General features: G+C 40.0%; 2 protein-coding genes across 2 annotated transcripts; both read left to right on the top strand.

Moving 5' to 3' along the window:
• The first annotated feature begins 1,675 nt into the window (after positions 1–1,675).
• Positions 1,676–9,408, top strand: SAXO3 (stabilizer of axonemal microtubules 3). Its single transcript, XM_070729995.1, has 5 exons — positions 1,676–1,880; positions 2,148–2,336; positions 4,029–4,190; positions 4,721–4,845; positions 7,836–9,408. The coding sequence occupies exons 1-5, from the start codon at positions 1,725–1,727 to the stop codon at positions 8,176–8,178; spliced, it is 975 nt and encodes a 324-aa protein (XP_070586096.1). The 5' UTR covers positions 1,676–1,724; the 3' UTR covers positions 8,179–9,408.
• An 11,423-nt stretch (positions 9,409–20,831) lies between these two features.
• On the top strand, positions 20,832–24,415 carry LOC139153092 (lutropin subunit beta-like). Its single transcript, XM_070726671.1, has 3 exons — positions 20,832–20,846; positions 22,306–22,494; positions 24,185–24,415. Exons 1-3 carry the CDS (start codon positions 20,832–20,834, stop codon positions 24,413–24,415), a joined length of 435 nt encoding a protein of 144 aa, XP_070582772.1.
• Positions 24,416–27,853: the final 3,438 nt, after the last annotated feature.

The raw sequence follows: 27,853 nt of genomic DNA, 5'->3' as shown, positions 1-27,853 counted from the left end.
AATCAGCCTGCAAGGGAAGAGAATCCCCAGGGGCACCAGATCCTGTGTGCTCGCCACTTCCTGTACAAGGCCCCAGAGGATGATGGGCCTTTTCAGCTCCAGGGCAGCACTGTCAATCTAAGGCTGACCACATTCCGTCCAGGTGGTTACTACCAGGTTCTTTGCTGTTTTCAACAGCTCCGTGGGCCAAATCTGATCCATGGGCCTTGAGTTTGACACCCGATTTAGATAATCACAACTTCGACAGACTATACAGCACAAAACATTTTCAGCCAAAGATAAGTTGGCTTATCTTATATGGGTAATATGGATTCTCATCAACAAAGGGCATCATCAGATTGCAATTTCTATCTGAAAGGGAACCAGTTGCAGTGCTGTAATATTAATTAATTCATTCCTCCCAGTATGTACTGTATTTCTAAGATCTCTAATTTATTCAGAATTTTTCTGAATTAATCTTCCTGCATTAATGAATCCATTCATTTATTATGCCCCCCCTATAAGGTGGCTCTGGATACTTTGTATTATGAATTTGCAAACATCTTTTAGATATTGAAAAATGAGATACCACATTTAATTGCTTACAAAACATTCTTTAATATATTCGTATGCATTGATTCATTTTTGTTGCTAATATAGCTATTTTCCTTCTGTTCAATTGTGTCCAATTTTCAGAGACTGCCTGGGCACAGTCCTTGCAATTTTCTTGGCAAGGTTTTTTAAAAACTAACCCAGTTAGTTTTGTGTCCAAGGCAAAACTAGAGGCTGTGATTTGCATTTGATTGCAATATACATACAGAGTCTCAAGTTACTTTAAAGACTAGCAAATGTTTTAAATGGATAACAGCATTAAACTTCAACATACGGATAGTTGTCCCTACTATAACAATTCCAATGCATTTTCCATTGAGCTCACTGCTGGGGAATTCTGAGAATTGAAGTACAGTACAGACATCTTCAAATGGGAAACACTGGTCCAGATACTTGAGATAATTGTAGTCTTCACAAATTATGATTATGAACATTAACTAAAACTACTTAAAAAAAAAAATGCAATACAATCTTACATGTGGCTGTTGTGACCCGCCCCGAGTCTTCGGAGAGGGGCGGCATACAAATCTAATAAATCTTAATCTTAATCAGAACTGGCTCTAATACAGCGGCTTTGCACATAAACGCAAGATCAAATCTGCATTATTTGGTCCTAAGTGCCATCTAGTGGGTATAATTGGAATTGCAAGTCTATATTCCGAGAAGGGTTGCTGAATGTGCAGAGAGTGAACGAAGAATATTAAATGAACCGTGCCAGGAAGGGGAAGGGGCTATTGTCGTAATGAGTCTGGTATTTGAATGAGAAATCGATTGTTCTTCAAGGTACGTTTAATCGCCGCTCCATTTAAAAAATAATAAATTTAAATGGCAACATGGTTGTGGAAAAGGAAGGGAACGGGGAGACAAAGAATAGGGAACATTTAATTTTTCAAATACAGTACTGTATGGATAGTTCAAACTGTCACTCAACAGTTTTTTCCTCTAACCGCTGTACTTTCTTCAATTGAATCGAAAGAAAGCATCGCAAAATGTGAGGCTGAGAAGAGTTCTATCACCAGGGCAACATTTATCACAAACATTCTAGAAGCCCCGCCCATTTCGTGATCTTGCATTCGCCACTGCAGCTAAGGCAACACTCCATTAGCAACCATGTCCAAAAAGCAGGGGCAAACATGGCAGACACTTTCTCCGCCTTTCCCTTCGGATGGGAGGTGGACTCTGGAGCGTTGGTACACCCCGAAGGCCGCCGACAAGACTGGGGACTGACTAGCAGTGGAGTGGGGCTCAATTATCGCCCACCATTGCCTTTCCCGCCGCCCAATGCGCGAGTGAGCAAGCTGATTTTTAGCGGGGTTGCTGATACAATCCGGATAGTTTGTAAACATTAAAATTTAGAGATGAGGTTAAAATCCCAGGGTTCTCTGCGAGAGTGTCAGAATGACACCAAAAAACAGGACCCGGGATTTTTGTGAAGCAAATTCTGTATATATCCACGTGGTCCCCACTTTTTTTTTACTGTCCGTTCTTTTTCTGTGTACTCACTGTTCCTCCTGAACTTTTCCATTATTTTATTATTTCCATATTATTTCTATTAGTCCACGATCCAGGAACCTTTGCCACCTGCCTCCCAGAAAGTATGGCGGGACGAAGTCATTCCTCAGATGGCTACCACTACACAACTTGCCCACTGCGTAAAAAATCATAGCGAACTGCTAGTTCAACCCCGCTACTCTGTCTCTGCCTCACATCCGGAAGTCCACTACAATAAAGATTTGAGAGAGAAGGTAAGTGGTTCTGGAGGAATTTTGGTAATTAGGTCCTCTTCCAAAAATGTTTTGAAAAGACATTAAGAAGCAGATTCTCGATTTCGCTAGAGAATTAGTTAAGATCCTATCTGGTGCCCAGGAAGACCTTTAATGCAGCAGGATGAAGAGCCTGATAGTGATATCAATCAGTCCCAGAAGGAACAGCTCTGGGAACACTTGCAAACACTTATATAATTAGCGTTGCTTTTTCTTTTTTCCTCCCGACTCCTTTTCTTTTCAGCAAGACTCTTTTGTGGCAAGCTTGAAGGCAGAGCTTACATCTTTACCAACACAGTACTGTACTTTAAAAAAAACACCCAGTATTGCTTGGCTGTATTTTCCCTGCATGCCTTTTTTAAATTTCCAAAACAAAAAAATGGAGGTCTATCTTGTTTTAATTATCATGAAACCTTGGAGGAACATTATTAATGTTAATAACAAAATGCATTTAATAACAAAATGCATTAGGCAAAAAATATTTTGCTACTAAAAATAAAATTAAATTGCAAATTACCCAAGGCTACTCTGGCACATGAAGTTAGAGCTCCTTTTAAAAAACCTTTTGTTACATTCAATAATAAAGTAATATTTTATCTCATAAATGATGCCAATGATGATTGTAGGGACAGTGGGAATTTGTGAATAAATTAAATAACGTTTCTACTTTGAATAATAAAGATTTTAAGAAAACCAATACTCAGCATGAATAGAATCAACAGGGATAACCTTAAAAATAAGCCATTTTTCCACTCCGTCCCCAGCCTTAGGAACAGTAATAACTGTCATTAGGTCCAATCATATCTCTCTCTTTTTAAATATAATTTTAAAAATTAATTTCATAAAATATAAAAAACTAACACTAATAAAATGCAAAAACATAAAAATATAAAAAAGTGAAAGTATAAAAAATCAAAAAGAAGACAAAGATATTTTCAATTTTTTTTACAGAAATATTACTTTTATAAAATTCTCTTACTCTGATTATTAAAAAACTGCCTTTTTATTCTTCATTCCTAAAAATGAATACTACAAATCACCTCTACATTTTTTCTGTTTCAGGCAAAATAAATAAATAAATGTTTTCTAGACAACCATAAATATAGTTATCATTTTTCTCTAATTTGTCAAAAATTATGCACTGTAAAAAAATAAAGACGTTCCTTAACCATTGAAATCTTTCATAGGTCCTTTCTTAGTTAAGGTTTTTTTAAAAATAAACCTTTAAACCTCAATCTCAGACTCTATTTCTGTAGTCTTGAAAGACTCATCACAAAGATAAGACAAAAGTTTTCTCTTTACTACAAAAGAAAATCTTTCTTCAGCAGTATTTGATTAATTCTTAAAGTGATTAAGAGATGGGAAAAGTAAGGCTGTAAAGTCCCTAGCGGCTCCACTGTAGTAAGTGTAGATGAAAAAACTATTTCTGTTTCTGCAGTTTAATCAGGAGGAGCTGCCATCCAGAACCAATATAGTTAATATCTCAATTTCTCCTTGATCCAGAGAGATAAAAGCCACCTAGAAAACCATCTCCCATCTGGCTTTCAAAGGCTACAGCAGTGCTCCTCACTTTAGTAAATTTCAGACTGCTACTCCCCACAGGAAACCACCTAGCTCTCCTACTTTCTATGTGTTCTGTTTTCTGGACTCTCAACTTGCTCTTCTCACCGACAGCTGAAGCTTAGAAAATGGAGGTTCCCCTTGACTATGGGCAACCAGAAGAGTGAGATCCAAGCAAATTTTCGTGGTTGGCCCAATCTGCCGTACGACCCCACCTTTCATGCTGGGCCTCAGCCGTTCAAATTGGCAGCTCATCATGAAGATGGAGCATCCAAGGTATCTTGAATTCCAGGGACAAGGGGAGGGCATCATACCCACATTTCATTTTTCTAAAGATTCGGTTTTTTCTTGTCAGAGTATCCAAATTAAGGATGTTTCATTGTGTACATTTTTGCAGTTTTTTTATACATGTGTCTTCACCTTTTTTCCTGAGCAAATGAATGTTTAATATCCTTAAGGCTCTTGCCAGATCTATTTGCAGATTATGTACATTGGAGGCATAACAACTAGGAGTGGCCCAGGGCTTCAAATTCTCAGAGGAATAGCCTCCAGAGAAGGCTGGATGGCAACACATTGATAGACTGTTAGTTTATCTGACAGGTACTATTTAAATTTCCCAAAGTGTATTACGTCTACTAAGGGAATTGTGGGAATTTTAAAAAGCAGATGTCATAGGGGAGGGAATGTAGATTTTCTTGCTAATTGATGCTAGGCCTGACTAAAGTATTGTCCTCTTAAATATGTCTCCTGGAGCAGAGAAATTAGAACATCCTCTCCAATAATGGTCTTTATTATTTTCCCTTTAGTCGGTGGTAGCCACTACGCAGAACAGGGACCTTGCTGGAAGACCCTTCTACATCTGTGACAAGGCAGTGTTGCGGCTTAATGAACCCTACTTACCCACTTCCATGGACTTCCGAATCTTCACACAGTTAGTGGAACATCTGTAGTACCTTTTCCCCACTCCTTCAGTACCATATAGGTAGTCCTCAACTTAAGATCACATTGAAGGCCAGAATTTCAGTCATAAGTCATTGTGGTTGTTTTAGGGTCTCAATGATACTAGTAGTTTTCATAACACCTTCAGAATCTGTATTTCACAACAAAGGTACCGTATTTTTCGGACTATAAGATGCACCAGAGATGCACCTTAGTTTTTGGGGAGGAAAATAAAACTGATTGGGGAGTAGATGGCCTCCCTAAATACCCTCAATCAGCTGTTCCAGAGGTGAACTTTAGCAACAGGTTGTGAGTTCTGTGCCTTTCTTTTTCAGCTTGTGAAACCTCCATTTCAGAGGCATTTGAAATCTCTTGTAGCCCTGCTCAGCCTCTCAAACGGAGGTTTCAAAGGCTGGAAAAAAAGCCTCTGAAATGAAGGTCTCACAGGCTGTTTTCAGCTTCTGAAACCTTTATTTGAGAGGCTGGGCGGGGCTACATTTGGGGTATAAGATGCATCCAAATTTTCACCTTTTAAGGGGGGCAAGGTGCATCTTATGCTCCCAAAATATGATAATTCTTAACTTACAACCATAATTGGGACTGGATTTTGGTTGTAATTCATTAGTTATTGTTGATATATCTTTGCGACCAGACCCAATTTATGATATATTTTGTAACAGTCATTAAGCTGCACTTATTAACGAAACTTTATAGCCATAAGTGTAAACCTATTCTTTCCATTGAGAGTTTTTGCCAGACAATAGGCAAAAAAAAGTTGTAAATCGTGGCCACGTGATCATTGAACCTACCACAAATCATAAAAGAGAGCTGGTTTTCTACTCCAAAGTTTTCTTTTGAACATATCATAATTTTAAATGATTGTTAAATTATTGGTTGTAAGTCATGGACTGCCTTCATTAGTTGCTGAGGAGTAAAGTGGGAGGTATATTCTCCTAGACCAGGGGATCAAACTCAATTTTATTGAGGGCTGCATCGGGGTTTTGTTTGACCTCAGGCAGCAGGGAGATTGACCGCAGGGGCTAGCTTGATGTCATTCATTGAGGCCTTCTGCGGCCCTCTGCCAACAAAAACGGAGCTTGGAGAGGCCGCATGTGGCCCACCCAGGCTATTTTCAGGCATGACAGCCTCCTGCAGCTTTCTGCCAGCAAAAACGTTGTCCTCCAGAGCTTCCTTTTCGCTGGCAGAGGCACCACGGGCCACTTCTTTGCTGTTTCCAGGGCAAGCCCACTGGCCAGATCTAAATATACCACGGGTCAAATCCGGCCCCGGGTATTGATTTTGACACCCCTATCCTAGGTTCTTCAAAACAGATACCATATTTTCCGGTGTTTAAGATGCGCTTTTTTCCTCCCTAAAAGAGGCTAATTAGGGTGCGTCTTATACTCTGAATATAGCTTTTTTTTCCAGCTCTAACTAACTGCTAACAATCTTCTCAGCTCTTACCTTGCAGGCTCTTTCATTGTTTCTCTCTGCGAATAACGTTCTCCAAGCCCTAAGTCTTTGTAGGGTTTTTTTCATTACTCTAACTTGCTCTGAGTAAGTTTCTTTCCAGCCCTAACCAGGTGCTATTAATGTACCCAAGCTCTTTCATTGTTACTCTCTGTGAAGAATGTTTTCCAAGCCCTAAGTCTTTCAAGGGTTTTTTTCATTACTCTAACTTGCTCCAAATGTTTCTTTCCAGCCCTAACCAGCTGCTAACAATGTTACCCCTTGCAAGCTCTTTCATTGTTACTCTGCAAAGAAGAATGTTTTCCAAGTCCTAAGTCTTTACAAGTTGTCCTCATTGTTACTCTCTCATAATAAACATTTTTAAGCCCTTAACCAGGGGATAAAATATTGTGCTGAACCTGACCAGACTAAGCATGCAAGCCAGATGAATACCTGGTAAGCAGATTCTTTTCCCTATTTTCCTCCCCAAAAACTAAGATGCGTGTTATATTCCGAAAAATATGGCAGTTGGAAAAAGGAAACTGGACTCTACGATTTTGCTTTGATTCACAAAGCTGTACTTTTATATTTCTATTTTTGCTAATCTGAACTTTTGACAATCACAAGAGTTCATGGAGACAGGTGACACTTTAATCACTGTAAGTTCCGTTCTGCCAATTGCACAAAAGATGCTAATTTGATCAATATAGAAGTATGACCACAATTGAGCCCAAAATTTCCATATCTAAGCAAGACATCTGTTAAATGAGTTTTGCCCTATTTTATGACCTTTCTTGCCACAGTTGTTAAGTAAGTTGCTATGGTTCTTAAATTAGTAACATGATTGTTAACTAAATCTGGATTCCCCATTAATGTTGCTTGTCAGAAAGTTGAAAAGAGTGATCATATAAACCCAGGATATTGCAACAGTCAAAACATTATGCCAGTTGTAAAGTGTCCAAATTTTGGTCATAAGTATGAAAAATGGCCATAATTAACTTTTTTTCAATGCAATTGTAATTTTGAACAGTCACTAAATGTATGTTTATAAAGTTGAGGACTACCTGTATCTTGTTTAGCAGAATTCATCCTATCTATGCTAGTTTAAAATTTTGATTTATCCTATTTATTTTACTAGGAAAAGGTGAGGAGCTCCCAATCTATCTTCTACAGTAGAAACTCATAAAGCCTGTAATTTTAATAGGCATCACCCAGTTTCACTGAAGTCATAGGGACTAGAAATATTTCCTTTTTAAAATTAAAGATAAACTTATTAGGAAGTTGAATTTTAAGTTTAATGCTGTATTTAATGTCCTCAAAGCAGCAGATACAAACTTGAACAAACTTGATTTTTTACATTGTGGTATATAAAGGAAGTAGAAGCCTCTCCAGAGGTGACCTCTGGAGTGAAATAAATGTCCCTTTCCTGTCCTCTTGTAATTTAATCTCCCTCCTTATATAACCCTGCTTTTGTCTACCTGCCTGAAAAAAATGGTTGGTTTATTTATCTGTTCTTTCTCCATTCCCTCATAGGAAAGAACATCAAGGGTATACTTGGAAAGACAATCTCAAGTTGGGTCGTTACCCTCTGATTCGTGTACCTGGGCCTATGCGGGATTTCCAGCTGTTTCCAAAGCCTACCCGGGTGCCCCACCTGATCCTGAACCCAACTGTACCTCACCGAGGTTTACTCAGCTTGACCAAAGAAAGCTACCAACTTCCCAATGACCACAAGCATACCTGGGACCGTTATTGCCCTGTGCAGCAGCCGCCCACAGTTTCCTGCCGGGTGCCTGTGGTGGAAATCATGTGTGTGCCACACATGTATGAGACGGAGTATAAATGCTATGGAAGTGGCAAACCTATGCCAGTGTGAGATGGATAGAGATTTGCACTCTCACTATTACCATTCTCCTACTTCATCCAAAAAGAAATATATATATATATATACATATGCATGCGTATATCACCTTTTGTATGTTTACCTTTTTGATCATTTTGTCAAAATAGCAAAAACTCTAGATACAACAAATGGAATGTTTTGACTTATACTTTGCCATACTGTCTTAGCCTTTTAGCCCCAGAAAACTATGATCAGACTAACCAACCAAAGTTGCCATGCTTGTGCTCTCGCTTGAAGAATATTAAGCCCACAGAAGTAAGCAAACCAGCTCAGGGTTAATGTGGAAGGATTGATTCTTGCATTACTGTATATAAAGGAAATAGAAACATATCTAAAGGGGACTTCTGGAGTGAGATAAATCTTCCCTTCTTGTTTTCTTATAAAACAGATTAATCTCACTCCATACATAATAACACTAGAACTAATAGGTAGTCCTTCACTTAAGATCAGTTCTTAGCAGCCTTTTGATGTTACAACTGACTTCTGTGGGGATACTTATAATCTAGTTCCAAGTTCTAATGGCCAGGCCCTTGATTGCATTTTGGGTGTTCAGAAACTGGCCCACATCTACAGCTGTTTGCAGTGTCCTCCAGTCAAGTGAATATGTAACGTTTTTCTAAAAACTGGCATTTCTAGTTTTTGGCAAAAAAAAATTAAAAGCCCCATTGTTTGCTTAACGACCTTAGCATAGGCTTAACAACTGCAGCAGAAAAAGTCATAAAATGGGATCAATTATGTGGGTGATCTATTTTATGGTTCTTAAGTGGCAAGCTCTATTATGGTTATAAGTCGAGGACTATTGTACATTGACACTGAATTCCAATACAAAAAATCATAAGGGGGTAGCAAATAAGAACTAGAGTTTGCTAGGCCCAGCTTCAGGATTGATAGCCATAGAGATTTGCTTCAGTTACCCACAAAACAAGCCCCCACCACATTGGCCCTTTGCTATGCAGTTCACTGGTGCCTCAAGTATGTGTCTCAGGCAGTAACCAAGTTTATTACATCATGCCTGCTTCAGACCCCATTTTGTATAGCCTGAATCATGAAATATATTACTGTACTAGAGTTTGCTAATTTTGGATTGGTGCATTATGTAAAAGCCCTCAATGTTTATTTAAATGTTTCAGCAAATAATGACTTACTGCAATTGTTTGAACCCAACCTGAATGTAAAAGATAAAACATATAGTTTTCACATTTATATTCCTATGTTTCCTGGTTTATATTGAGATTCTCTTCAATATCACCTGGGAAGTTGGTTAGAGAGATAGTGACTTGGGTTGCTTAAGTAACAGTGGCACAACTAAAGGAAGAAGCATGGATTGTACTGTTCTAAGCAGATATTCTAGCCAGTTCCATATTTGGGTACAACACCCAGAACAGATGGTATATAGGGTTCTCAGCAGGAGTGAGGAACCAATGGCTCTTAAGATGGTATTTATCTCCTATTTATTCATTCATTCATTCATTCATTCATTCATTCATTCATTCATTCATTCATTCATTCATTCATTCATTCGATTTTTATGCCGCCCTTCTCCTTAGACTCAGGGCGGCTTACAACATGTTAGCAATAGCACTTTTTTAACAGAGCTAGGCTATTGCCCCCACAATCCAGGTCCTCATTTTACCCACCTCGGAAGGATGGAAGGCTGAGTCAACCTTGAGCCGGTGATGAGATTTAAACCGCTGACCTTCAGATCTACAAGTCAGCTTCAGTGGCCTGCAGTACAGCACTCTACCTGCTGCGCCACCCCGGCTCATTGCCTATAAAAACTGGAAGGATACATAATCTGGAGTTAGATTATTTGCAGATTTAGATCCATTGCTAAATGATCACTATCCTCTAAAAATACATTTTATATGACTGGCATGAATAATATGTGAGAGACAGAAACAATATTTATGATGCGAGCTTCTGAAAGTAGTTGGTCTTTGATTTACAATCACAATTGGGACCATGATTTCTATTGCTAATAGATGTAATTCTTTGAGCCATGCTTATTTTATGACCTTTTTTAATGCAACTGTTAAGTTAATCATGGTGACCGTTAAGGGAATCACATGGTTGTTAGTGGAATCTGGCTTAATCTGAATCCCAGATTTTGCTCATCAGAAGCCATCCAGGGAGGTCATAAATGGTGATGACATGACTCCAAAATGCTATGATCATTGTAAATGTTTTCCAAATGCCCTAATTTTGATCATGTGATGGGATAATACAATAGTAAATGAAAGCATAAGTCTTAAGTTACTTTTTCAGTGTTGTCATAAATTCTCATAGTTACTAAATAAATGGTTGTACGTTGAGGGCTATCTGTTATTACATAAACTAGTTACTGTATTTCTGTCTCAATTGCAGAGAAACATAATGACATAGGCAAAAAAGAAAGCAATGAGAGTGTGTCAGTGACTTCCAATTTCTTGCTGATTTGGCTAGATCTGACCACTCTTTGGAACAGTCTACCCTGACTCTGGAGGTCTAGGGTAGGATTGGTTTACCTGATCTCCAGAAGCTGAAGGAAAAGCCAATTTACCTACATCTGGAGAGCTAGATAACTACTAGGACCAATCAAAGCAACAGCATTGAAGTGACCACAAATTGCTAATTTTCAATCTAATAGGACTCATGGATCCTAAATTATTGATACATTCTGTATGTTGGGTCATCTGAATTACCTTGGTTTAAACCTTATCAGACTATGATGTTCTATTTTACTCAGTTAAATGTTACAGACACAAGCGTTTAATAGAGATTTAAATGGAGCCTGTCCATCACAATTGTAGTTTGGGACAGTCATAAAGTGAAAATAGCACCCATATGATTTAAATGGGTGTAATTTTGAAAGTCAAGCCAAATGCCAATTTTCAGCAAAATCGTCATAAAACAAAGTCTCATGACCATGGGATGCTACAAAGAGCCTGAAAAGAAGTCAATATCTCGGGCAGCCCCAAGTTGGATCTTCAAATCCAGGCCAGGCATATTTTGAACAGTGACTAAGCAACTGATGCTAAATCAAGGATTATCTATAGTCACAAGTGGTACATCATAAGTTTTCTTTTAAAATATCCATAATTCTAGGCATTTCCCAACACACTGGCATATTGTTTGTATATGCTATGGAAATGCTTTTGAAATTAAAAAACATTAAAGGACCCAAGTGCAGTTTTTAAAAATGTGTCTTAACAAAGCATTCCAAGCATACATTTATGAATGTAACTTTTCTACTACAGTATTTAGTTAGCTAGTTTTTGCACATAGAAAAAAGACAACTATTAATAATTATAGTTTCCTAATTTGAAAAGAAGGCATAAATGCCATGCTAATCTTAATATCAACCTTATTAAAAGGCTAATAATAAAGCCTAAAATCCTAGGTAATAATACATAACTGTTGTCTTTCCCTGAGCCGGGTCACCCACTCCAGAAATCCAAAAGCTCCACCCTCCTCCCTCGACATCACTTCCCTGCACTGCACCTGATTGAGGCATCCCATGTTTTTCATTCATAAATCTTAACTGACTAACAAGCATACCCACGCCTCCTGCGTCCAGGTAACTGAGACATGCATCACTGGCCCAGGCGTGACGTTACGGGAAGATGTTGAGTAGCCTTGGTGGTTGAAGTGGGAAACCGCTAGCCACAAGCGGTGTTTGGAGGTGTGGCCTCATGCAGAGCAGTTTTGGTTGGGCAGCCAGATGGAAGTGAGGCCGGGTGTAGGGAGCTCGCTCAGCACAAGGACAGCTTCAAAAGAGCAGCCTCGCGTTTGCACTTTAACGGCATCCTTTCAGGCATTTATAGGTTACCCAAATTGGCAAACTACATCCACACATTAGAAGAATGTGTTGACCCACATCAGGTCACACTGGCAGATGCTATGTAAAAAAATGCAATTTGATGCTCATGTTGTCTAATTAACTATATTATATATAGTTATTATATATTATATAAAGTGTAGAGAAAAAAAATGGACATGGTAGAAGAAAACTAAGTTGAAATCCATGCAACTGAATGCTTGAAAAATGCTAGTTCCAATCCTGTATAAGAAGAATATCCTCAATAGCCACATCCTCCTATCTCTTGAAATGAGGAGAAATGATCTAAGATAATGAAGCCAGAATGCTCAACCAGAGATTTTGGAATCAAGTGTGTCTGTGATCTGGGCCATGGTGGAGCCAAACTCAGTTTGGAGTGAATGAAGAACTGTTCTAACCAAACAGCAAAGGATTGAGAAGCCACAGGCAGTTTGCTGTTTTATTAAAAATATATACAATATTTATATCTATATTTGTGGAACTGCTCCACTTCTTGCTCCACTGGCAAGAAGGTCAAAAGGGTGGCAAGGGGATCTCTGTAGTTTGTACACATCTATGCTCACTGCTCAGAGTACTGCCTCAGAAGAAAGGAAGAAAAATAGTTGGACAGAATTGCAAATCGTGAGTCAAAATGCATACCTCATCAGCTGACCACCTTGCAGACTGGGCAGGCAAACCCCCAATTATTCCACATTCTGGGGAGAATGAGAGAGGTTTTTTTAAAAAAAATGGTTTAAGAAACTTATTGCACATCTTTTAAATACCTTCAACTCTTATCACCATGACCTAAGGATACATTTAACGTGCTCTGCAGTATGGCCCTCAAGAAATAAGAAGTTGAATCTCTCTGCTGTAAGGGTATTCTTAATATTCATTCTTCCAATTTTTCCCATCTCTTTCCTTTCTTTCATTCCACAGAGCAATGACAATAGCGATAATAACTATTGATAATAACCTTGTGGCAGGGAGAAGAGAATTAAGGCAGGGTCACTTAATCCATATGCTATTTTTGAAGGTGACAGGAAGATTCTATTGGGTGAAGCTTAGCAGCACCAAGTGCACAGTTGCATCATTTTTGACCTGCAGACCTAAAACAGTAAATGTCAGGGAGTTGTGCAGCAGATGTCCCAATGAAGTCAGAGATGCTGACACAAACTTGCAGTTTTATTAAATATATATATTTACATCTATATTTAAAGTAAACAAAATAGACAAATATGAATATTATACAGCCAATCACAGAGCACATAGAATACACCAAAGAAAAAGGTGGGAAAGCACCCACAGCAACAAATCACAATGCAGATTGCCAGCACTCATCATAGAACCCCACTCTTCCAGCTACTAAATTTAAATATCTTAATACCCCTCCAATTATAGTTGAACAGCATTTAACCCACATTTTTTCACAAGATCCTTGTGTTTTTATATACCCAAAGACTTTGTCACAGTCAGTCAAATTATCTTCTAGTGAATTAATAAATTAGGTATATTAATTTTCTTCAACTGCTTTTCTGACATTACAATATTTTATCTCTAACAGCATCTAGAATTGCAATAGCGCAAAATTGGAAAAAGTTAAAATACCAGATGACTCAATTGTGATCAAGAAAATCATAGACTGCGCAAAGACAGACATGTTAACATTAAAATTGAGAAATAAAAAAGACTCTGAGTACTATAAAATTTGGAACTCATTTTATGATTGGTTAAAAAAAAGGAAGGAAAACTAAAAATATAATAGAACAATATATGAATTACATATATCCAGAAATTTAAGAATATTAAAACAACAATCTTTTTTTCAAATTACACACTGAATTTGGTTATTTTAATTATATAAATTTTTGTACTAATGATTAAGATAAGGTGGTAGGAATGACAATATATAGAATTTAAGAGAAGAATTTAATAACCGAAATTACTTTCTTTACCGATTGTATTTGCCAAAATAAGAAAACAAAAGAATACCAGGACGGTGTTTAATGGAATATTGTTTTTGTAAATTTATTTATATTGTTATGTGTATGTATTCATTTTTCTTTCTTTTTGCTCTTTTTTGTTGTTTTCTATGTTATTATTGTTTGTATGTCTATACTGTATTCTTTTTAAATTTTAAACTTTAATAAAAACTATTTTATTACAATATTTTATCTCAACATTTTTGCTCCTGGTTTTTATTCTGTCACCTGTTGCATTTGTATACATGTTGTGTTATTTTCAAATAGTTTCTTTCATTTTAATATCCAGATCCAACTGTATATACCATATTATCTCTGAACATACCTGTGACAATGCTATGAATTTTGCTTTAACTGTGGAAATGGCAACTGTTTTCTTGATGTCTAATCAACTAGTGTATTTACAATCATTATTTATTTATTTATTTGATTTTTATGCCGTCCTTCTCCTCAGACTCTGGGTGTCTCACAACATGTTAGCAATAGCACTGTTTAACAGAGCCAGCCTATTGCCCCCACAATCTGGGTCCTCATTTTACCCACCTTGTAAGGATGGAAGGCTGAGTCAACCTTGAGCCAGTGATGAAATTTGAACCACTGATCTATAGATCTACAGTCAGCTTCAGTGGCCTGCAGTACAGCACTCTACCTGCTGCGCCACCCCGGCTCATTATAAGAAATCAAGGTCTTTTTTAAAAAATCAGAGTAGCTTGTCTACCCAAATATGGGACAGAGCATACTTCTTTCACTTGCAATTCAGGAGCCTTCACAGGCAGTCGCTTTTTCAATAAAGTATTTTTTGTATTAAATAAATAGCCAACAAAGCAAGGAGAGCCTACAGCTTAGAGGTGAATACATGTATCTAATATGTAAGTTGCCCAGGTTTGAATCCTAGAAGGTATGGCTGGCTAGCCAACAAGAGTTAAATAATTTGAAATAGTCTCCCTTTATTTATAGGTAAATATAAATTTAACGCTACAAGAAATCCTGCCATCATCCTTCAACCATAGCCTCTTTCCAATTCTTTTGTTTGGCCAGAGGTAAATTTAATGCTTCCTGGTAATTTAGCGGCTCATAAAAGATGTTACACACTTTTATCTCATCCATTATAAATCTAGAGCAGCGATGGCACGTGGAACCACATCTGCTGGCATGTGAGCTGTTGCCCTAGTTCAGGTCCAATGTGCATGTGTGTGCCAGCTGATTTTTGGCTCACACAGAAGCTCTGGGAGGGTTTTTTTGGTTTCCAGAGAGCCTCCAGAGGGGATGGGGGAGAACGTTTCTACCCTACTCCATGGAAGCCTTTGGAGCTAGGGGAGAGTGAAACACGAACCTACTGGGCCCACCAGAAATTGCAAAACAAGCTGTTTCTGGCCTCCAGAGGGCCTCCAGGGGATGGGGGAAACTGTTTTTGCCTTCTCCGGGCATTGAATTATGGATGTGAGCACTCCTGCACATACAATGGTGTGTGCGTATGGTCTTTCAGCACCCGAGGAAAAAAAGGTTTGCCATCACTGATCTAGAGGAACATTTTTGTTTACTCTTTCAGACCTTGTTGGAAAAAACTTCCTGTTTCACTAGAATATCTCTTTCTACTTAGACCCTGAGCTACTCTCAGATTTCTGTTTTACATGCCTGTGTGAATGCTCATTTATTGGAGACTGCTGACCAAAAGGCATTAACATTTTAGTATCGGCATGTACCTTTCCCCAGTTCTCATGTTCAGAAAAATTTGCAGAATGTGAAATAATAACATATTTGCATCCATCTGTAAATCTATAAACCTTTGAAACTGATTAATAACTTATAAATTTCAATTTCCTTGTCTTTGCTTGTTCTTCCTTTCTAATTGTTTTGGGAATGCACTCATGCACTGGTGCCAAAGATGGTTGTTGTTTTTAAATAAAACATGCGATATGGAATTTCATTAATTGCTGAACTCTATAATCTATTGACCAAATAATTGGCAGTTACAATTGTCTCATCCTAATACAACTTACTTTTTCCAGGATCTGCTAGTAATGCATCTTTCATAGTTTGTAACACACCATTCCAGAATTCAGCAACTCCATTCTGTGCCAAGGTGTAATAGTTCATTTTTTATGGGTTATGCCTTTCTTTCTCAGTCATTGCTGAAACATGTTCATGTTCATTTTGCTGTTTCTCTTTGTCTTTGAAATTTTCTGGAAGCTTGCTTACAACTGTCCACAAATCCTCCCTCCACTGAAACCATCTTCATTTTCGGCCTACATTTTAGATAATTTGTTTCATTAAGTCAAGCCAAAAGAAATGCTCCTCCCATTTCTGTAACAGATAGCATCATGCTGTCTTTATAAGCCAATCATAACATCTTTATAAGCCAATAATCTTCAATCTCCCTTAGGATCACGTAGAAACTTTTACCTCAGATAAATTTATTGTTGGCACTTCAAGGAATTTCTGGGCCTCTCAAGGAATTGCACAGCAGATGTCCCAATGAAGTCAGAATTCATTGACATGAACTTGTAATTTTATATAAATAAATATACTGTACATCTATAAATGTAAATCATAGTGCATGCAGAGCAGCAAAAGAAAAAGGCGGGGGGAAATGGAAACCTCCCCTCCACATGGACAGCAACCAATCACAGTGCAGATTGCCTCATGGAGGAGCCAGTGCTCTTCAATCAATCAACTATAATTGTGTGTTCTGGCTCATTGTACAACCCCGCTGTTCCAGCTATTAAATTTAAATATTTTAATAAGTCACAAATTAATTTGGGCTGCCTGAAGCTTCCCATTTTATACCATTTGAGGATGAATGCTGGCTTTTACACAATTTTTAATTTGATATTTTTGAGAAACAATGATAAAAGTAACAGTATTATGGACTTAATCTGGCCCTGGCATTAATTAGAATGATTTTTCTGGGTGAAATAGACAATGATTTTGATATCATAGATGTATTGCTTTTTTTTTTTTAAGTAAGCATGAGAACAATAGTTGCAGAATTTTCTCCTTAGAGGTCCAAGGGGAAGCCTTGAGAATTATGGATCTTGAGTATGTGTGGTGGTGCCGGTAATACTGATAGACGTGGCATCTTCAACTGATCTTATTGATCCCACAGGTTATATACTACTCAAAAAAAATAAAGGGAACACTCAAATAACACATCCTAGATTTATTTATTTATTTATTTATTAAATTTTTATTCCGCCCTTCTCCTTAGACTCAGGGCGGCTTACAACATGTTAGCAATAGCACTTTTTAACAGAGCCAGCATATTGCCCCCACAATCCGGCTCCTCATTTTACCCACCTCGGAAGGCTGGAAGGCTGAGTCAACCTGAATGATCTGAATGAATGAAATATTCTCATTGAATACTTTGTTCTGTACAAAGTTGAATGTGCTGACAACAAAATGAAATTGATTGTCAATCAGTGTTGCTTCCTAAGTGGACAGTTCGATTTCACAGAGGTTTGATTTACTTGGAGTTATATTCTGTTGTTTAACTGTTCCCTTTATTTTTTTGAGCAGCATATTTCAGGAGGTCTGCAAGGAAGAACTAATGATAATCATCATGATTTTGTTCTTCATATTTGCCTGTCCACCTTCTGCCAAAGACCTCAGAGCAGCAAAGAAAACAGCTCATGTTAACCTCACAATAACCCTGTGAGGTGGATTACATAAGAAGAAGGACCTTGCCCAAGGCTGCACAGTAATCCCCAAGGCAGATATCTCTAGGCAGATGAAGGACTTGGAACCAGCTGGAGCTTGTCCTGCAGTCTTATAATCCATTATCCCACTCATCTGACGTAAACAATGCCTCCACCACCGTTCGTAGGTAGGAAATTACTGCTAGCAACCTTTCTGCAAAGCTTCACAGGATATTGTTTTTCCTTGGGAGAAATCACCAAGTAGCCAAGGCCAACTTACCTCTGTTCATAAGCCCTGATGGCTTGGCTTAGTTGCAATGGCAGATTTTTAAAACTGTTATGATGCCCACAGAGGAACCAATACTATTGCTGCAAAACTATGTTTAGGAAATGGGAAGATTGTATCCATAGCTTAATTGTCATGTTGCTCAGAGATACTTAAATAATTATTAATCAGAATGGGGACCAGAGCCGGCCTTGAGAATGAACCCTGCCAGGAACTGTGGAGTCCATGTGGTTGCCAAAAATATCAGATACAGTGGATTTGGTAATCAGTTCCTTTCTTCCCTGGGTCCTACAATGAACTGGGCATTTGTGGAAACAAGACTGAAATTTTACATCCTCAGCAAGGGTTTGCCTGGTTCTCAGCTGGGACATTGTTAATTTGAGCCAATTCTCACACTGAAGAATGGTTGACAGTTAAAAAGAAAGAGAAAAAGCTTCTTCCATTACTGTTGTTTTTCTCAATGAATCTAAGACACTGGTGTCAAACTCGATCGTGTCACATGATGTATCACAATGTATCATGACTTTTTTTTTTTTGCCTTTGCAGAGCTGTGTTGGTGGTGGCCTGTGCGTGATACAACTGGCCCATGGGCCACCAGTTTGACACTACTGATCCAAGGGGAACCTCATAAACAGAGGACTAGTGTGGTGGCTCAGAAGTTAAGATGCTGAGCTTGTCAGCTGGAAAGCTGTCAGCCCAGGTTCTAAATCCAAATTCCTGCAACTGGATGAGCTCCCATCCACACCCTAGTTTTTGCCAACCTAGCTGTTTCAAAGGATGCAAATGCAAGTAGATAAATAGTGACCACTTTGGTGGGAAGGTAACAGTGCTCTGTGATGTCATGTTGGCTACATGACTATAGAAATGTGAACAGTTCTGGCCCAATAGCCTTGAAATGGAGATGAGCACCTCCCTCTATAGTCAGCAATGACTAGCGGAGTAAAATCTTATTTTTATCTCATGTACTAAATAAAAGTTATGTGGAGGTAATGATAAAAATATTGTATGAAGTTTATAAGTCCAGTGTGTATGTCGGAATCTGGCAGATAATCCCCTATTGCAGGAAGGGGGGCAGAATCTCCCACAATGCTTTAAGGCAGCCTTTCCCAACTGGTAACCCTGAGTTCCTCTGCAGCTCTCAGCTAGCCTTGACTCCACCTCATCTGGTCCTTGAAGCTCACTTTGGCATCAAGGACACCACATTTCAGCAATACAGGTGGAAAGCAACTAAGACAGAAAGAGATTTCTTACCTAGCAACATCTGGCGTAGTCCAGAGTAGCAGCCTTGGAGAAGACGCAAAAAGCCATGGCTGATGGAAAATATTGCATGGTTCTGAGGCTCTTGCCAAACAGGGCTTACAAAAAGGCAAAAGGGGTGGTGAGCTGCTGCCCGGGCGGGGAGGGAACGCAGTGGGGTAGCGAAAATGGAGTTCCACCCCAGAGCACCCAATTTGCACTGAAAATTGAAAGAAAATGCAGGGCATCCTGCATAAGCCACACCCACGGTGTGGTAGTAAAAATTTTGACAGCCCTTCACTGGAAGGCAACTACCATGGGAGTGAGAGCAGCAAACTATGGGCCCCAACCAGTTCTTTAGAAACCAATTTGTGGCTCTTAGAGCCCTCTTCCTGTGTACTTTGGGCATATATGAATTTCTTTTTTTCCTTTCATTGGGAAGAAATTTAAAAGGGGGAAATGATGTTTTAATTACCAAACTCAGAAAAAACTGTCTGCTTTGTTCCTTTCAGTAATGTCACATCACTGATCATGGACTCAAACCAGGGCTCAAAGTACAATTTATAAGCAGAAGGAATTAAAAGTCATGATGCTTTAATTCACCAAACTCAGTAAAAACAGTCTGCTGTGTCTAATTTCCTCATTTCTGTCCTAGAACATGCACTCACCAACCTAAGCATTTATTACATCAAGAGCAAATGGAATCAAGAACTAGTGTCAAACATCTTTCCGTCATCAGCATGAGGGAAAGGAATTATTCCTTCACCTAGCAGGGACATTCAAAGAACAGAATGCAAAACCACATTCTGTTTTGCATTCTGCAAAATTCAACCACAAAATACTATTATGACTATTACTACAACAAGTACTACTACTATCGTTATCATTATCATCATTTATTATTATTGATCATCACACAGCCAGCTTGATGTTCAGACTGGGTTTAGTATTTTTGTCTAGCTGTCAAGTTCTTATGAAGCACCTGGGATAGGCAAATCTGGATGTTTGACAGTGTTACAGATATTGTCACAGAATGGAAGCTGTTCCAAGTAAAGCTGCCTTCTGCAATTGACTGCTGGCAAATTTGTCAATGCCAATGGTGTTCAGGTGGTGCTCCAGTTGTTTTGGGATTGCTCCCAAGGCGCCTATTACTATTGGTACTACCCTTGCTTGTCTTTCATATCATTATTACCATTATTATTATTTTCACATTTCATCTTTCCACTAACAAAGAATTCAGGGTTCCCAGTGCATTCCTCACTCTAAGACCTAGCAGATTGGGAAACTTAGTTTTTTCTATTCTCAATTATATCAACTATATCCACTTCACAGTATTGTTACAAAGGTGGAGAAATAAGTAGGGTGAAGTGAAAAAGTACAGCAGGCTGGGCAATTTTCTGATTAAATGAAGATACATCAATACACCGTCTTGAAACAAGGATTAATATGAAATTGGTTAAGTGTTAGCTTTTTAATCTATACTTAGCCAATTAATTAATACTTAGCCAATATTTCCAGAGGAAATTGTGACTACTCTGTTAAAATCCGTTGTTGTTTTTGCATCCTGGTTATTAATTACATTTTTGCCCTTGAGTCTTTTTTATGAGCTGCATGATGGGAGGGGGAAAGCCCTATAAAAATGCAAGAGAGAGGCAGGCACTCTACAATTGGAAGACAGCCGTGGAGACGCTATGAAGTTAATGCAGGTACGTACAAATGAGGAGGCAGATAGCTGGGTCTTGATAGTTCTTGCACATTAACATGATCTACTGAGCTTGAAGATCAAGTATGTTGCTTTGGCATAATAGGACATTGCAAAGAAATTAATTTTTGGCTAATAGAGCTTCTCATAGAGACTACCTATGTGATGGCGAGTTCACTTTAATCAGTCTGGGCATTGTTAAGGATACTGTAAATACAAGAGTTCACTAAAAGAGTGAGGTTGAACAATTCTTTCCAACTCTCACATCCAACAAGTTTCTCCAACTGAATGCCCTCAGGATGAGATGCACATATGTCTAAAGTAGCCATGCAGGTTAGGAATTCTGAAGTTGTGATAAACACAATTAACATTGGGGAAATGTTGCTCTACATAGAGAAACATAGAAGATTGATGGCAGAAAAATACCTCCTGGTCCATCTAGTCTGCCCTTATACCATTTCCTGTATTTTATCTTAGGATGGATATATGTTTATCCCAGGCTTGTTTAAATTCAGTTACTGTGGATTTACCAACCATGTCTGCTGGAAGTTTATTCCAAGCATCTACTACTCTTTCAGTAAAATATTTTCACATTGTTTCTGATCTTTCCCCCACCTATCCTCAGATTGTGCCCCCTTGTTCTTGTGTTTTCCTATTAAAAACACTTCCCTCCTGAATATTAAACCCTTTAACATATTTAAATGTTTCATTCATGTCCCCCATTTTCCTTCTGTCCTCCAAACTATACAGATTGAGTTCATTAAATCTTTCCTGATAAATTTTATGCTTAAGACCTTCCACCATTTTTGTAGCCCATCTTTGGACCCATTCAATTTTATCAATTTTATTTTTTTGTAGGCGAGGTCTCCAGAACTGAACACAGTATTCCAAATGTGATGTCACATTTATACAGCGGGATCACTATCTCCCTCTTCCTGCTTGTTATACCTTGTTATACAAGCATTCTACTTGCTTTCCCTACCACCTGACTGCATTGTTCACCCATTTTGAGACTGTCAGAAATCCCTACCCCTAAATCTTTCTCTTCTGAAGTTTTTGCTAACATAAATATGCCAATACAATACTTGGGTATATGAACACTATTGAAGAATTGCCTGCTTGAGACAATTGACAAAGCAGATTTTTTTTTTCAGAGGTTTATCTGAATGAACTTTTGTGTGAAAAGCTTGTGCAGTTCAATATTTGTGCTGACAACAAACTCCTGGGCTCAGAATGCATTCAGAAATGTTCTTTATTTTATTTACGTTTGTCTTTTATGACTCTGAATCTTAAACAATAATAAAAAGGCAGATCCAGCAGACCTAAAGATACCATTAAATGTGCATGCCGCCCAATAATATCAGTCCCATTTGTACAACATTCTTTAGATATTCCAAACTATATTCTAAAACTGATTCCAAAGCTATGAAATCTTTCTCATTCCTTCCCTCTTTTACATCCAGGCAAAGAATCCGTTGCTAGCAATGTTCTTGTTTCTGGCTGCCACTCACTCTGCCATTCAGCAAAGCAATGTGGTCAGCAGCAATCAAGGCTGCCGCCCTGTCAATGCTACCATTGCTGCTGAGAAGGACGACTGCCCTGTCTGCATGGCCATCACCACTTCCATCTGTAGTGGTTACTGTAAGACCAGGGTGGGTATATGAGGGAGGAATCCCCAACCTTGAGAAGTGTTAGAACATTCCTTGTCTCAAGCTAGCGCAGATGGCCATTATGCCTGGTTCCAGCTTATGTGCCTTGAAGATGCCTAGTTGAGAAAGCTACCCTCTATCCCAGCACCCTTTTAAAACTGAAGTCAACATGATAACTTGGGGGGGGGGGAAATCTGCATTCGGTCATAGCCACACAACATTGCCCCAAATGGGGGCTGCTATTGTTGTTTCCAGCAGTCAGAGACATAATGGACAGATAAAGTAAAGCTGCCAGGAAAGGGAATTTGGCCTTTGCTTACAGCTGATACCGGTAGTTTTCTCCCCTTGAGGACTTTTGGAGAGAATTCTAAAATCTTGTAGATGTAAATTATGTTTATTAGAACTGTTATTTTGTGCTTAATTTGTCTTATTGTTCTGAGAGTTGCCTGCAATTGATGGGCGCTTGAATCCTGCGTGGAGTGAACCTAAGCTTTAGCCCAGAAAGAGGGCTGGGAGGAACTTGCTTTGCAGCTATCACTCTTTAGTTTCCAGTTCAAGGACTTAGCATTAAGGACATTGTAACCTTCATAAAATAGGGTCAGTTACTTAACTCAAGGAGGTACTGCTCTTCACTTGCTTAGTTTCTACTGAGGGGAAAATACCGATACCCCTGAACATTGTTACATATTTCAGCCTAGCAGGTTTTGCTTTTCATCCTGGAAAAGAGACAACTTCTTCCTATCAGGATGCAAAAAAGGGCAACAAGAATGATAAAGGAAATGGAGCATCTCCCTTATGATACCAGGTTGCAACGCCTTGGTCTCTTCAGCCTTGAAAGATGGCATTTAAGGGGTGACTTGATTGAAGTGTATAAAATCATGCATGGGATAGAAAAGGTAGATAGAGAAAAATTCTTTTCTCCATCACACAATAAGGGGCCACTCCCTAAAGCTCATAGGTAAGAAAGTGAGGACAAATCAAGGGAAATATTTCTTCACCCAGAGATACGTTGATTTATGGAATTCACTTCCAGAAGAGGTCATGACAGCTGTCAGCCTTGATAGCTCCAAAGCAGGATTAGACAGATTCATGGATGCCAGGTATATGAGTGGTTATTGAAACAGATGTCCATGTGCCGCCTCTATGTTGGTTGAGGCAGGCAGGATTCCCTTGAGTACCATTTGTTGGGGGTCAAGGGAAAGGGAGGGTTTTGCCTTCTCTTTCTACGCAAGATCCCCAAGGACAATTGGTGGGCCACTGTGTGACATATAATGCTGGACTTGATGGGCTTTGGCCTGATTCAGCCTGGCTTTTCTTATGTTCTTATGTTTTAAGATGCTTTGTGTAGCCTGAGTTTCCCAGATAAAAGATGTCACTCGGTGAGCCTTAGTTCTCCAATATTTGCTTTTAACTGACTACTTTGCTGTCCGGTTTGCCATTACATCTTCCTACTACTCCCCACAAAGGCAGTGAATGTCCCAAGCAATTCCCCAGCTTTGATAGCAATGAGAAGGGACATCTGGAGGCTGCTGGTAGCATGTTTGGAACAGTAGCAAGCCATACATACTCAATAGGCAGCTAAACGAAAGTAGGCCAACACTAGGCAGAAGGCTGACATTTTTTGATGCTGCCTTATGAAAGATTAGGAAAAAGAGCCTGTCATGTCTAGCCAGTCTCTCTATGTCTTTTACAGGAATTGCTGTGGAAGCCTCTCTTCGCCTCTTTCAGCCAAAAGGTCTGCATTTACAAAGAAGTACAATATGAGACTGCACTTCTGCCAGGCTGTCCCCCAGATGTTGATCCGTCCTTCGTCTACCCTGTAGCTATCAGCTGTCACTGTGACCTATGTAACATAGATTCCAGTGATTGTACTGTTCAGGGCACTGGGCCTGACTCCTGTATCAATCAAAATCACCTTGCCTAATAAAGAAGGGTGGCCATGCTAGGCCAACAATAGTGCATATATTTCTATAAGTGCTTTATTGAATGTAACTCTGATATCCTTCATTCCAATGTGCTTGCATGCTCACTCCTATCCACTTTTCCATCTTCTAAAAAGACCACATATTACAAGAATCCACCCTGGTTATTATCTTATACTATTTCTGCTTCTGAGAACAGGGTAAATTCTAAAATGAAATGTATTATCATGGTCTTAGATTTTTACTTCTGCCCTAAGAAAGCTTGTGTTTTAGAAAGGAAAGCCAAATTTATGCATTTGGAAAGCTAATTTGAATACAATATATCATCTTTTAATGACTCCATTAATTTATTGCGGGGTGGAGTCTGGGCAACTGAATGGAGCTAGCAGGATTTTTTTATGGCTAGATGCCCTTCCTGTCACCAAGGCAGAGTTTTGTTCAGCAGATATATTCTCAGTGTGTCCAGAGAAATATCTGCCTCTACCTAGGATCGGACTCCTGATTGTGAGGTGAGAGCTCCACCTATTGGCCACTGCACCACTCCTGAATTTGAATACAATGTAGGGCTGCTGTAATATGGACAGTTGTAAACCAGAAGAATTGAATTTGAATTGGATTTATTAGATTTGTATGCCGCCCCTCTCTGAAGACTCGGGGCAGCTCACAACAAGACAGTAATACAATACAATGCAAATCTAACGTTAAAATTTAAACTAAATTAAAATACCTGTATAAAGAAACCATTAACTACACAGTCATACACACTCAGTCCAGCTGATCAATATAGAGGTCAGAGAAAAAAAGGGGGGGAGGTTAATCCCGCCACGTTTGGCGGTAGAGATGGGTCCTTAGGGTTTTGCGGAAAGCGAGGAGGGTAGGGGCAGTTCGAATCTCCGGGGGGAGTTAATTCCAGAGGGCCGGGGCCGCCCCAGAGAAGGCTCTTCCCCTGGGTCCCGCTAGACAACATTGTTTAGTTGACAGGACACGGAGAAGGCCAACTCTGTGGGACATAATTGGCCGCTGGGATTCGTGCGGCAGCAGGAGGTCTCGTAGGTATTCTGGTCCAATGCCATGTAGGGCTTTATAGATCATTACCAACACTTTGAATTGTGACCAGAAACTGATCGGCAGCCAGTGCAAGCCGCGGAGTGTTGATGACACAAGGGCATATCTGGGGAAGCCCATGATATCTCTCGCCGCATTCTGCACGATCTGAAGTCTCCGGACACTTTTCAAATGTAGCCCCATGTAGAGAGTGTTGCAGTAGTTGAACCTTGAGGTGATGAGGGCATGAGCGACTGTGAGCAATGACTCCCTGTCCAAATAGGGCCGCAACTTGTGCACCAGGCAGACCTGGGCAAATGCCCTCCTCGACACAGCCGAAAGATGATGTTCTAATGTTAGCTGTGGATCAAGGTGGACGTCCAAGTTGCGGACCCTCTCCAAGGGGGTCAATAATTCCCCCTCCCCCGGGTGATGGACGTACAGATGGAATTGTCCTTGGGAGGCAAACCCCACAGCCACTCCATCTTGTCAGGGTTGAGTTTGAGCCTGTTGACACCCATCCAGACCCTGACAGCCTCCAGGCAGCGGCACATCACTTCCATTGCTTCACCGATTGGACATGGGGTGGAGATATACAGCTGGGTATCATCAGCGTACCCCATGCCCTTGGATGATCTCACCCAGCGGTTTCATGTAGATATTAAATAGCAGGGGGGAGAGGACCAACCCCAGAGGTACCCCACAAGGGAGAGACCTAGAGGTCGACCTCTGACCCTCCACTAACACCGACTGCGACCGACCGGAGAGGTAGGAGGAGAACCACTGTAAAACAGTGCCTCCCACTCCCAACCCCTCCAGCCAGTGCATGATACCATGGTCGATGGTATCGAAAACCGCTGAGAGGTCAAGAAGCAGCAGGACAGAGGATAAACCCCTGTCCCAGGCCCGCCAGAGATCATCCATCAGCACGACCAAAGCAGTTTCCGTGCTGTAGCCAGGCCTGAATCCTGACTGCAGAGGACCTACATAATCGGCTTCTTCCAAGGACCACTGGAGCTGGAGTGACACCACCTTCTCACCAACCTTCTCCATAAAGGGGAGGTTGGAGACTGGACGATAGTTGTTTAAGTACGGCTGGGTCCAGGGAAGGCTTCTTGAGGAGGGGGCGCACAAGTGCCTCCTTATCGGGAGCCGGGAAGGAACCCCCCCCTTCAAAGAAGCATTGACAATCTCCTGGACCCAGTTCTGTGTCACCTCCCTGCTGGCCAAGACCAACCCGGAGGAACACGGATCCAGTAAACAGGTGGTGGAACTCACAGCTCCAATGACCTTGTACACTTCATCAGGTGTTACCAGGTCAAACTCCTCCCAGACAGATGGACAAGGACGGGCCTCAGTCACCTTGACTGACTTGTTGTCAGCCGACACTGCTATCCAATCGGAGTTGAGGTCCGTCCGAATCTTAGCGACTTTATCAACGAAAAACAAATTAAAGTCCTCGGCACTACTCTGCAAGGGCTCCCCAGCCCCGATTAAGTGGGTTACCGTGAACAGAGCGGCCGGGTGGGATTCCGCTGATGCAATCAAGGCGGCATGATACACGCACCTTGCCACCTTGAGTGCCACTTTGTAAGTCTTAATATGAGCTCTTACAAGTGTTTGATCAGATTCAGATTTACTCTTTCTCCATCGTTTCTCTAGATGTCTCTTCTGGCGTTTCAACACCTGGAGTTCCTCGTTGAACCAAGGAGGTCTCTGGGGTCTAGGGCCACAGAGAGGTCGCAATGGCGCAATATGGTCAAGAGCCCGCGCTGCAGCCGCATTCAATGCCACAGCGAGGTTGCTGTAAGGATTTATAAGGAAGGAAGCGATGAAATATTTGAATGAGGGTTCCAATCAGGGTTTGAACTCCTGACTGCTGAGAATGGGAGGTTCAGTCCAGCACATCTCAAATGTGAGAGTTTGAGGGGAAAAAAACCCCTATGCCTCCCCCCATCCCGTACACCTATTAAAATAGCTCCTCCTCCTTTAAAGCCTTTAGATGATGGGTTTCAAACTCGCCACATTGTGTTGCCATCACATGATGTATCGCAACATTTTTTCCTAGGCAGAGCTGTGGTGGGTGTGACCTGTGTGTGACAGATCTGGCCTGTGGGCTGCCAGTTTGACACCCCTGCTTTAGATCACTAGATATACGCTCTTTGAGATACATAGGATCTTGGGTCAGAACTTTACAACATGCCTCACAGTAGGACCACATTTATTTTCCCCCTCCTTTCATTCAATTATCTCTCCATAGCAAAGTCAATTGAAAACTCACCAGGGAACTTTGAAATCTGGACAGAACTCTTAGTGTGCAGAACTAATACACAGCAGAACTGAGTGACATTCCTAAAATTGTTACAGGTGGAGTGAGAAACAGAATTAATCTCAGG

Source organism: Erythrolamprus reginae, chromosome Z, assembly GCF_031021105.1.
Source record: "Erythrolamprus reginae isolate rEryReg1 chromosome Z, rEryReg1.hap1, whole genome shotgun sequence".
Taxonomy (NCBI): domain Eukaryota; kingdom Metazoa; phylum Chordata; class Lepidosauria; order Squamata; family Dipsadidae; genus Erythrolamprus; species Erythrolamprus reginae.
The sequence above is the reverse complement of the archived record's forward strand: the minus strand, read 5'-3'. Positions and strand labels throughout refer to the sequence as shown.

What these genes read in the sequence shown, in the direction of transcription:
- SAXO3 (XM_070729995.1), top strand. Translation starts at nt 1,725, where the DNA reads ATGGCAGACACTTTCTCCGCCTTTCCCTTCGGATGGGAGGTGGACTCT. An exon ending in TCCCGCCGCCCAATGCGCGA is followed by an intron (nt 1,881 to 2,147) that starts GTGAGCAAGCTG and finishes TATTTCTATTAG; the next exon opens with TCCACGATCCAGGAACCTTT. An exon ending in ATGAAGATGGAGCATCCAAG is followed by an intron (nt 4,191 to 4,720) that starts GTATCTTGAATT and finishes TTTTCCCTTTAG; the next exon opens with TCGGTGGTAGCCACTACGCA.
- LOC139153092 (XM_070726671.1), top strand. An exon ending in GTGGTTACTGTAAGACCAGG is followed by an intron (nt 22,495 to 24,184) that starts GTGGGTATATGA and finishes TGTCTTTTACAG; the next exon opens with GAATTGCTGTGGAAGCCTCT.